General features: G+C 36.4%; 1 protein-coding gene across 1 annotated transcript; it reads left to right on the top strand.

Moving 5' to 3' along the window:
- Nucleotides 1–7,694: 7,694 nt before the first annotated feature.
- LOC137743554 (probable inactive patatin-like protein 9) lies at nt 7,695–9,323 on the top strand. The gene is made up of 2 exons (XM_068483470.1): nt 7,695–8,833; nt 8,918–9,323. Exons 1-2 carry the CDS (start codon nt 7,907–7,909, stop codon nt 9,149–9,151), a joined length of 1,161 nt encoding a protein of 386 aa, XP_068339571.1. The 5' UTR covers nt 7,695–7,906; the 3' UTR covers nt 9,152–9,323.
- Nucleotides 9,324–12,364: the final 3,041 nt, after the last annotated feature.

The following is a 12,364-nucleotide window of genomic DNA, read 5'->3' as shown; positions in this document are numbered from 1 at the left end:
TTGTGGATAAGAATTTTGGCCTTCGCCATTTTAATTTTGGGATTTGTTTGTATTCTCGGATTAGATAATCCAAAGACGTGATGGAGATATCCTGCACTTGTGCGGGAATATATAGTTACCAGTAACCAAACCACGGAGCTTCATTTAAAAAACTAATGAAAATGGTTTGAAAACTTTGAATTTTAATGATAAGGACAAAATAAAATATAAAGTGAATAGTACCAGGATTGACTTTTTAGTGTAAAAATATGGTTTTTTGTTAAAGTGAACAGTACCTTGGGCTTTTCATTAAAACTCCCTTTTTTTTCATATTAAGCATTAGAGATGTAATTTTCACGCAATGTTTTTAGTTCTCGTTAGAAAGTATTTTTAAAATAATTAAAAGCATTTTAAGTGATTTTTAAAAGAAGCATCATATATTTTTTAAGAGAAGAACTAAAAGTGTTTTTTCAAAATTCACTTAAATTTTTATTAAGAATTGGTTTCAAAAATACTTTTATTTATTTTAAAATCAATTTCAAATGAGCTCTTAGTTTTTTACATATCTTTTATTTCTGACTTTGTGATAAAATAAATTAAACGAACTCAACGATCCTGATAAATAGGAATGCCAAGTAGATAAAAAAAGTGTGTTTTTATTATTTTACTAAGCAGCTTCGCTCCAAATGTAGGGCATACACACAAATTGAAGGAAAGTAAATAAAAAAGATTTTTTTTTCGACAAAAAAAAATAATTTTTTAACTATGCGTAAAAGGATAAAAACAAATGAAATGAGTAAAAACAATTTTTTTAACACACGTTATTATCTACAGATTCTACACTAAATGGAAAATGGGCGGGCTTAGCCACACAATATGTTAACAGTAATGTGGTTCAAACTCGCATTTGGTAAGAATCGGATGTATAATCTCTTATTTATAAGTAAAGATGAATACCACTAAGCCATAATACTAAGTAGCAAATAAAAACTTTTTTGGCATCCCATAGATCAAGGCACTTTTCATTGCACAATTGAAAAAACGTCCCTAGTAATAATTTAATTGCAGTCTAGACCTCTGATTTGATCCTGACGCTCCAATCAATTTAATCAAAGGATATTTCCCCCTAATAACGAATTAATTACCTTTTTGAAAGTTAATTAGCATCACTCTTTAAACTTCTATCCCATCTTGTATTTGCTCCTCACAATCTCATTCAACATTTAATCCATACGTATAATTATCTAGCTATTATTTATCTCAAGAAACAAAAGTTCTCTGTGGCCATGGCGGCTTGGCCTAAGAGCTCGTTGGTTTTTTTTATGGCGATGGCTTTGGGTGGAGTCTGTTTTGGTGCCCAATACATTGCTGACAACTCCCATGGGTGGACACAAAGGCCGTTTTAGTTACAAGGCTTGGTCGCGCTCTAAAGCATTTTGTTGTCGGAGACTATATTGGTGAGCCTTTCTGATCTATACTTGTTTTAATTTACGAAGGTGATTTTAGCACTACAAAATAATCATCATTCACGTAATAGCTTTGTTGAGTTGGTTTTCTTTAACACGCATTGTAAAATTGCATGCACAATTTCTAAGTGCGAAGCCAAGAAGCAGGATGTTATACAAGTGGAAGCAAAACATTTCAAAAAATGAAAGACAAAACATCCAGCGGTTACCTTTCACTCTAGCAAAGATCATGATGCGCCTCAAGCCTGAGCCCTAGTACATCCATCTCAAGTCCAAGTCTTAGTACTGGTTTGATACTGAGGTGCTTTTATAAAAAGATGGATATCAAAAAAGGTAAACACTTAAAAACAGCTTACTTTCACAGTTTTGGATGAAAAAAAATTGAAAACGTGAAACAGCAAAACTGAGCATATTATCACAACACAGCATAAATAGTTCTTTTTCAAAACACAGAATACCAAATCAGCCCCTAGTCCATCGTATTTAAGTCAAAGCTCTAGTGCATCACATTTAAGTACGAGCACAATCCCTTCGAACCCGAGGCCACTCCCTTGGGTCCGAGCCCAACCCGTCAAAGATACGGTCCAAGCCCCACCCGAAGACGTCGCCCAAGACCGAGCCCTTTTCCAAGCCACGGCCCAATTACAAGGCATACTCCAGCCCATCCTAGGGCTCATCCACCACCAAACCCAGCCCCAATTTTAAAGCTCAATCCTCGTCCTTTTCTTCCGGCAGTGGCAAACCCCACTTCAAAAAGCTACCGTACATAAGAATGGCCGAGCTCCATCTGTCCATTCATCCGAAGGGCTACCTATCAAGCAAGTTCTGATGGCCGTGGCGGTTCTTGCCTACATTGCTTAATATTAAAGAAAAATTAATAAAAATTGGTTGAAAACTTTAAGTTTTAATGATAAGAATAAAATAAATAATAAAGTGAATAGTACTAAAATTGACTTTTTATTATAAAAATATGGGTTTTTTTATTTTTATTTTTTATTTTAAGTGAACAGTACCAGGAGTTTTCTTTAAAGTTGATTAATTTATGAAAAATACTTTCTTTTCATTTAAATATTAGGTTCGATTTTAGTGTTAATATCTCCTACCCCAACATTTGCTTGGTGTTTATTAGTAAGTCATTTGCCTGCTGTTTCATATATCAATACCAAAGTATCTATGTACTTAATCTTACCGACGTCGTTCCGGTTTATTAGATATTGTCTTTGGCAGTCTTCAATTAATCTTGATGCGGCATAAACCAAGTATCAAATATCATATTGATATTGTCGATCAGATACATTACTGTTGTTTATTTAGACCGATCTTACAATAATAGACGATTCAATCCCAACTCGAACCTATAAATAAATAAGAATTTAGAAGAAACTTCCTAAACAAATTAACTTACCAAACATCTTAGCAAAAAAACAAACAAACCAAATACGTTTTCCAAACATGCTCACATGATGATAAGCCCTAAAAGCCCCTTAAGACTTGACTGAGAAGTAAAGGCAGCCAATTCTATGCCACTAAAGCTTAATGCCATTGAATGGTCCCGAAAGCGATTAGAAAGCGAACTAGGATCTACAAGATTCGACTTTGATCCGTCTATGAACCTTGGTTCACACTCTACGTATCTTATTCTTTCAAGCTTTCTCGAGTCACCCTAACGTAACGGCTAAGAGAATTCGGCTAACGTTAGCTCGTCATCGGGTCCAGTGAAGTGGATTTCTTTATTTACTATATATATCATATTAACACTAGATGCTTTGTCATGGGGATAACGCCTAGATAGGTGGGGGAGACGCGGTAATCTCCTAATGGAGAAGATGCGGTGAATCAATCAGTATTAGCTAAGGAAAGCATTCGAGAAGAGAGGAAATATGTCTTTATAGGAAATTTATCTTATATGCTCGCATAATGATAAGCCCTAAAAGCCCCTTAAGACTTGACTGAGAAGTAATTGTTACAATTTTCACGCCTATGATGGTGATATTGTTGGGTACGAAAAAAATGATTAGTTGTTGAAGAATGGTCCAATCCATGTAACCCATTTTTCAGTGGAACGCATTGTTTAAAAAAAATGATTTGTGGTTGAAGAATGGTCCATGTAACCCATTTTTTTTAGTGGAGTTTTGGGCCTTTCGGCAGTCCAATGAGAAATCTACACATTTTCATGCTTACGTTTACATAAGGAAGATCAGTTGGTGGCTTGGCTTCGACACGGTTGTCCACTCTTTCGGAGACTAATATGACCTACAAAGATATTTTAACCTCCCTTTAGTCACTATCGCATTATTCACCCGCATCAAAAATCGAACTCAAGAGGTGCCATGTAGAATATGGATTTGAAATTCATTTCTAACTATTGGCCCACCCTGTGGTGGTTACATATTTTCATGCTTAAAATATAGCATATTTAGAAAAAAAGTAAGAGAACTATTGACACCATAAAAAGTGAAAAATTACACTGGACAATGCATGAACTTTTTGTAGTGTCAATAACAACTTACAAAAGTAATATGATAATTTTTGTGGTGTTTCATAATGTTTTATGTGAATTTGATTTCCATATATGAAAATAAAAACTCATACACCTTAATGTAACACTGAAGGTTACTTTTTTTTTTTTTTTAGAGAGCATGTAACACTGAATTAATATACGAGAATCAGGATGCCTAAGTTTGATTTAAATTTACATAGGTGTTGTGACATTAATAGACTTATGCCACCATATTACACTCGGCTTGAACTCATATCCATGACTCAAATTTTCTAGTTCATTGTGAGTCCGAGACCAAGAATTTACATTAATTAAATTCAAAATTTTCGACACACTATGAAATGACTAAAGGATTTTACGAGATAGAAACGGAGTTGAAATTGCTATGAAATTTCCAACAAAATTCAGAGGGATGTATTTTTTACGTATGATAGAGAGAAATCACTTTGCTTTGCTGGTTCAATGAACGTCGTGACCAAACGTTTCTTGTATCATTCAGAAATGAATGCAGAATAGTAATTGAGATGGGACTTTAACACTAAGAAATGGTGTGTGTTTGGCTGCGTGGTTGTGTATCCTGCCATGGATACCCCCTGTGATCAGAGACAGTCTGTGTTTTGGCAGGTTTACAGATATTCACAGCAGTGATTTTAAAGTAGGAGTTGAGATCCTCTCTATTGTTCCAAGATAAAAGGATTAGTAAATTCAGACGGCACAAATTAAATTTAACGGTCTCCGTTAACTCAAATCTAAGATTCTGATTTTTCTCTCTCTTGAACAATTCGGACTTCTGGTTTTTAGGCTTTGGGCGGTGAGGTTTGAAGAGAATATCAGCTCGTCAAGTAGTACACTGGGGTACAAATTAACTCAGCGTGCTTAGTTTAATGCATCACTTAATTATGCTAATCAATATTTTTTACCAGTATCATCAGATCATCAGTTAAGATTCAACCGACTAATAAACCTGCAATTATAGTAATATATAGCACATTAGATCAAGTGGAACGGTATCCAATGTTGCTAACTTTAACTTGGCTTGGTAGTTTATATGTTAATTGCCTTTTTGGCAAGAGATCGGGGTGTGTGAGTCACTCGACGAGAGAAAAAAATACAAATCATGGAAGAGACAAATAAGTGAAGAAATTTATAACCGGTTACAAGTTAGATTTTTTGTCGAAAATTGAGATAGACTAACAGAGAATAAGAAAACCCTAATACGTTTGCAAGAGAAAGAATGCATAGCTTCCTGATAGTCTGAGAGTGTAAGTCTGTTTGCTTGTCTACCAAACACATTTTTTACTCCAGCAATACTCTAACCTAATATGAATAATGGGGATCAAGGTTCGATTTAAGCGCATAAATAGAGCACATTGTTCTAATAAACTTATTTATGCATATTGCATATATATGTTAGGTCAGTCAATCATGAATTCTTGTAAATGAGTTTTGATTACTTGTACTTTAAGATTCTCAACTGTAATATTTAGGACTCCTACCACTCATAAACTTGTGTATTACAACATAGACATTGTGAATCAATGAGATAAAGAGTCATAATTTCTGCATAGTATCAATTGTCCTTCTCCTATCATGCTCATCAATTGTTGCTTTCCTACTACCAATCCCGCCCCGTAAACGAGAGACTTTATTGTGTAATTGAGCATTGAAAATCTCTCATTGATATATTTCTCATCAAGTGATTTGTCATATAATGTGAGAGTGAAAACTATCTTATAACTTGATTTATTGTGTAATTGAGCATTGAAAATCTCTCATTGATATATTTCTCATCACGTGATTTGTCAAATAATGTGAGAGCGAAAACTATCTTATAACTTGATTAATCATATAATGTGAGATAAAAAAAATAAAAATAAAAAGTATACAACAAGAGATATGCAGGTTGTTTTCGTTTCGTACCATAAGAGGTTTTTGAGTGTGACTAGAACATAGAACGGCATGCCGCATATTATTATACAATTGGAGTGATAATTTTTCTTTAAAAAAAAAAAAAAAAAAAAGCTTCCCTCCAATTGTATAACGACATATAATGTACCGTCCGCCGGCACGCTGAAAAATTTCTCGTAAACAACATTGCAATGATAAATTTTATCATAGATTCTTAAAAGAACGTAAAGAAAAACATGAAAAAAGTAAGCTTGATTTGTTTAGTGTTTAGTTGAGTTAATTAAGGGGATTAACATGGTGTTGGTTCCATGGTGTTTCCTTCCTCATTTTGGCATCTGATTTGTTTGACAATCTAAGCAGAATATTCTGAATAGAAAACAAAAACTCGTAAAAAATTAAGTAAAAAAAGAGAGAGTTGACGAGCGGCAGCTGAGCCGGCTAACAAGCCGAGGTTCGCGCCTTCCCGTAACCCAAAGTTTACACGCGCATTTGCACGTGCAAGGACATCACACACGATTTTTGTAAAATCTCTATTAATTAATGAATTTTTTTTTCTCAACCAAAAGAGAATTAAAAAATTACTTAGTTTTCTATTACACAAAAAATATGATGGGCAATAATGTAATTTCACAGGTTCAAATTTTACTATTTTTTATTAAAATCTTACCTATAAATAATGTTAAAATACCTCTAATATTAAAAACAAAAAAAACAAAAATCTTCCACTCCTTCCATGTTCTCTCTCTCTCTCCCTCTCTCTTTATCATTTTCTAAAAAAAATATGTTCATACACACAAAATATGTAGGCAAATGTATATTCTACTTCTTCAAAGACAAGTTGTAGTCCCGTAAATTCTTAAACCAAGTCGTCTAGGATCTTGAACTAGTACAAGTAAACATGAAAATTTGCTCACATCTACAACACGTGATGCGTTTTGAAGACATTTCTATAACAAAGATTGGCATGGGCACATCCAGACGAAAAATGACGTATGTTTGTTACGTTGATAGAGATTTCATGTTCGATTTGTATTTGCTCACACCTATAACAGTTAAAAAGAAAATAATAGACATGTACATAGAGGGAGCCACCTTAGGCCTAGTGGGGGCTAAGTTTTTTGGCAGAAGAAAAATGTACATAGTTATTTTTATAAAGAGAGATATTTGATGGTATATGTAATGAAGTTGTCATGCAACGCTTTCAAAACATAAAAACACATTGAGGGGGTATTGTAATATGTTGTATGAAAAACCTTATGTATTAGTATAAGTGTGTTTTGTTTAGTAAATTCTTAAGCTTTTTAATTTTTGACTATGTTATTTGAGGATACCCCCCCTAATTCGTACAAATATCTGACTCAGTCCATGGACATGTATCATTTTTCTCTTTTTATGCACCCCTCTAACGATTGACTAATAGATGTATAACATTGTAACGAATTCGTATGTTAATGCATAGCATTGCAATATTCAAAATAAGGTATAAATTTAGGAAAAGGATCCTCGCCGAATCCTTTTCATGGGGATCATAGGGATCCCGATCGTGACCGTTCATCGTACATCGTGCTATCAATTTTCGTTAGGTACTATTTATATTTAATTTCAAAGTTTAAATTTTGAAACGATTTATGACCGCACGATAAACGATCACGATCATAGAATCCCTAGAATCCGCCAGATCCTTTTCCATAATTTACTATGCGATTCAAACTTCAAGGAATTTTGCCCAAAATGAAACATACAGAAGCGAAACGTGACAAGAAGGAAGGGGCTTGCGTCCCGCGCATATAAAACCAAGGTCCTTCCCAAACAAGCCGTCCCACTCTCACACTCCCCAGTCTCTCCACTCCCACTTTCTGCTCTTAACTCTCCAACTACCCCCAAAAACCACTTGGTTTTCCATTTTCTAGAGAGAGAAAAACGAGAAGAGAGAGAAAGAAAAAGAGACGAGCAATTTTCCGCCATTAAAGCTTCTCGGTAACAAAGCGTGAACACTATCACTCTAATACTCACAACGCTCTCACTTTTCGCAAAGCATTCAGATAATCACAAAATGGAGCTGAGCAAGGTGACCTTAGAGATCTTCACGAAGCTGGAGCAGAAGTGGCTCTCCCACTGCGAAACCGCCAAGAAGACTCGGATTCTTAGCATCGACGGCGGAGGCACAACCGGCATTGTCGCCGGAGCCGCCTTGATCCACCTCGAGGATCAGATCCGACTCAAAACCGGAGATTCCCATGCTCAAATCGCCGATTACTTCGACCTCGTCACCGGTACTGGCATTGGTGCCGTCCTCGCCGCCATGCTCGTCGCCGATGACGGCTCCGGCCGCCCTCTCTTCACCGCTAGAGATGCTGTGAACTCGGTTTCCCAGAAGAATGCTGACTTGTTCAAATTGAGGGTCGGTGGAGTGTTCCACCGGCGCCGGATGTTTTCCGGTGGGAGCATGGAGAAGGCGTTGGCGGAGCTTCTGACGAGGGAGGACGGGAAGGTTCTGACGCTCAAGGACACGTGTAAGCCTCTCCTGGTTCCCTGCTACGACATGAAGAGCTCCGCCCCGTTCGTGTTCTCCCGAGCCGACGCGTCCGAGTCGGCGAGTTTCGACTTCGAGCTGTGGAAAGTCTGCCGCGCCACGTCATCGACTCCGGGCGTGTTCAAGCCGTTCAGCCTGAGATCCGTGGACGGAAAGACTTCGTGCTCGGCCGTGGACGGCGGTCTTGTGATGAACAACCCGACGGCGGCGGCTGTTACGCACGTGCTCAACAACAAGCGCGACTTCCCCTCCGTCAATGGCGTCGAGGACCTGCTAGTTTTGTCGTTAGGTAACGGCCCGCTGAGCGGAGAGAAGGCGGGGCGGGGTAACGGAAAGTGCTCGCCGCCGTCGGTGGTTGACATTGTGCTCGACGGAGTTTCCGAGACCATTGACCAGATGATGGGGAACGCCTTCTGTTATAACCGCGCTGATTACGTCAGAATTCAGGTATATAATTAAGGGAAATTAAATTAATTTTATCTGGATTAATTAGAGTTTAATATGAGGGATGATTGACGGCGTTTGTTGCAGGCGTTCGGATTGGGGAGCGAAGGGGTTGCGGGCCAGCGATCGGAGGGGGAAGCGGCGGTGTTGAAGGAGAGAGGCGTCGAGTCGTTACCGTTTGGCGGGAAGCGGTTATTGACGGAGACAAACGGAGAGAGAATCGAGGGTTTCGTGCAACGACTTGTGGCTTGTGGAAGGAGCAGTCTGCCACCTAGTCCCTGCAAGGATTCCACCGTTAGCCCTGTCGTTAACGGTCGTTAGTTAGAATTTGGTCTTTTTCTTCTTTTTTTTCCTGTAATTTTTCTTTTTTTGGTAGGTTTTCTGCAAGATGTAATTTGTAACCAATCTCAGGTTCACCGTAGCAAGAGAAGCAGCTAATAATAACCCCTTGTGCGTCTTTAATTATTCATCTAGACTTGCACAGTTATGTTTTTTTTTTCGCCAAGTATAGAGCTCGTTTGTAAGTATTTTTAAAATTACTAAAAAAAACTTTTAAAAAAATATTTTTGAATTTCAAAAGCACTTGAAGTATGTGACTATTCCAGGATGTACTTCGAGTGTTTTTCAAGATTCCCTTGTGTTTTTATGAAGGATTTTCTAAAAATATTTTTACAAAAACGTTTTCAATCATTTTAAAAACACTACCAAACATTGTGCCGATATCCTTAACTAATATTAAAAAATTATATGTTTTAACGTCGCTTACAACTCCAATATAACAATGCGTAAATAGTGTTACATTGGCTTGGTTGTTGTAGGGTCTCTCTCAAGAAAGAGGTTTTATCTACCAAAATCTCTATATTTAAAGGACCGCATAGGAGGAGAGAGGTTTTATCTACCCCGTTATGTTATTGTGGTATCTTAAACAAGTTTTGGATCATATCACGGGAAATTAGAACGCGTGATATTGTGTAACTGTTCGAACCATACTAAATATCTGGTGTAAGTAACTTCTCCCATCAACGATAGATGTAAATGATTCTCATAAAAGTGAGTTCAATTGTTTTAAATTTTAGAGGAATTTCTCCTCTCCTTAGTGTAAAAATATCGATGTATTAAAAAAAAATTAGAGGAATTTATTTATCCTTGAACTTTCATCATAATTTACAATTGGTCTCTATACTAAAAATTCATTGATTAATGTCATTGAATTTAACAAGTGTTATTCGAGTGAGAAGAATAATATTGAAGAATTACGAATTATAAGTACATGGTTTAACATTGCCTCTGCCATTAACTTTTGTAAAAAAGTTATGCTAATACGATCAGTGGCACTTATGTAAGTCCCATAGATATAGACATGTATTATGTGATGGATAGTGTTACACACTCATTTTTGCCTCCCACGCTTTTTGTTAATTTTTTCCTATTGGTTTGTCAATTCATTCAATATAACAGCCAAAATTTAAGAACGATGTGTGAGAAATAAAAATGAGTGTGTAAATGACAATATCCTTTCCAAATGCAACCTTGAATTATTGAACAAAAAAGTACCTTCTAGTACTTTGGGAACATCAAGCTACAGAGAGTATGCCTTGTAAATCCTTCTGCACATTTTCAGCTACCAACTGAAATATGTAGTAATATAGGCAAAGAAAAGGAATCGAATCCCGTTTTTAGGTGAGCAAGATTTCACATACTGGTACTGTAAGAGCATCTCCAGCAATCAAGTTCAATTTTTGCTAAAATAGCTCATGAATTCATCGGTGTACAAAAATTATTTTAACTTTTTATGTCCAACAACGCTATTTTCTATGCCATTGCTTCCTGTCACTCATTAAAACTCAACTTTATAAGGCCCTTTCTCCCATCTCTCAACCTCTTTAATATCTTAGAAACCCAAGTCGTCGTCGTCTTCCTGTGTTTTTTTAAGTCCTCTTTAATTAATATACTGCCCAATTTCTACTTGAAGTTGTAATGTCAACATTGTCAATAAATAAGACAAGATTTATGGCTTATTATACAATGGGGTATATTTTTGTTCACCACCCTTAATTGGTGGTAATGCTTACCGCTCTACGTATTATCATTGGATGAGTTTAAATTTTGAAGTTTATATCTATCTACTACACAGATCTCAAAATTTAAACTTATCCAACGATGATAAATAAGGTTGTGAGCATCATCATAGGGTGGTGAGAAAAAACTTTCACTTTAGGGTGGTGAGAAAAAACATGCTCTTAAACAATGCGTTGGAAATATGAAAGCGTGTGATGGTAAAGTTTATGAGTGTGATGTTATTATTAATTACGGGTTTGTTATTAACCGCACGTTATAACTGTTGAAGAACAATTTAGAAATAATAAAATAACAGAAATACAGAATCGAAATACATAAACTTTATTATTCAAAAATACTTGTAATATAGAATGCAATTATGTTATAGTAACAAAAAATTAAAATGATACTAACTTGAATGAATTGAAGGTAGAGGCTAGCGCAAACGCTATGTCCTTCGAACAGTATTTCCGTCGCACTCGTGTGCTTGTGGGACTCTAGCGAATTATTTTGTGTGTTTACTCTCGTGTGCTTGTGGGACTCTAGCGAATTATTTTGTCTCGTGTGCTTGTGGGACTCTAGCGAATTATTTTGTGTGTTTACTCTCTGGAAATTTTGTACAGACCAAGGCCCTTGTCTTGATTAATTAATATTAATTTATATTAATATTATAGTATAATCATCAAGCCTAATCCACACAATTAGTGGCCCAAACCTCAATCTCATTCCAGATAGTCCAAGTTCTAATTATTAAGAAGAAGGAATAAGCTTATATAAAGGCTAGTGAAAAACCACTGTTGCTCGATGTGGGACAAGAAGGGTCTCAAAACTCCTACAATAACATGACTTACTTGCGTGATTGATATAATATGAATCCAACTTAAGGTATTGTATCAATAAACAGATCATTCACGTGTTTTCTCCATGACGTTATTTCACATACATAAAACACCACAACAATAGTATCATCGTGTCATAAAAGTTCTTCTATCTCTCTCGTGCTGTGATTGTACCGCGAAGCAGAGCTAGCCAACCTGTGCTGATGGGGACTCCGTGGGGACTGGGGATGACATTCGCATAGGAGGAAAGGAAGAGAATCCTAGGGATATTCCAGTGTGCATGGTTTTTCCAATTCCGTCGGCTTTGATGGTAAGAGGAGGAGAGGAATGTGAGGTTGGTTTGGCCGTTTAGGGGGGACCTCATCTAATTTGAGCTCTGGATTTAATATTTTACGTGGCTAAGTACTAATATTTTCGTTTTTTGGCACAGTACATCACGGTCGTCATTCATTTTCATCACCTACTTATTCATCTCCATAAGAATTTGCTGCAAGTCCTTTCCAATGTCACTTTCTCCCAATTTACCATTAATTGTACTAGTTTGTACCTTTTTTGTAACTTGTATAAAATGACCAATTTCATGATCAAGATCAACCTCTCCATCCATAAACGTGCTTTGAGCAAACAATTCTAGATT

The sequence above is a fragment of the Pyrus communis genome, chromosome 8, assembly GCF_963583255.1.
Source record: "Pyrus communis chromosome 8, drPyrComm1.1, whole genome shotgun sequence".
Lineage (NCBI taxonomy): Eukaryota > Viridiplantae > Streptophyta > Magnoliopsida > Rosales > Rosaceae > Pyrus > Pyrus communis.
This window is presented reverse-complemented; position numbering and strand designations above follow the sequence as displayed.

Coding starts and splice junctions, on each gene's coding strand:
- LOC137743554 (XM_068483470.1), top strand. CDS start 7,907: ATGGAGCTGAGCAAGGTGACCTTAGAGATCTTCACGAAGCTGGAGCAG. Junction 8,834..8,917: donor CTGATTACGTCAGAATTCAG/GTATATAATTAA, acceptor CGTTTGTTGCAG/GCGTTCGGATTGGGGAGCGA.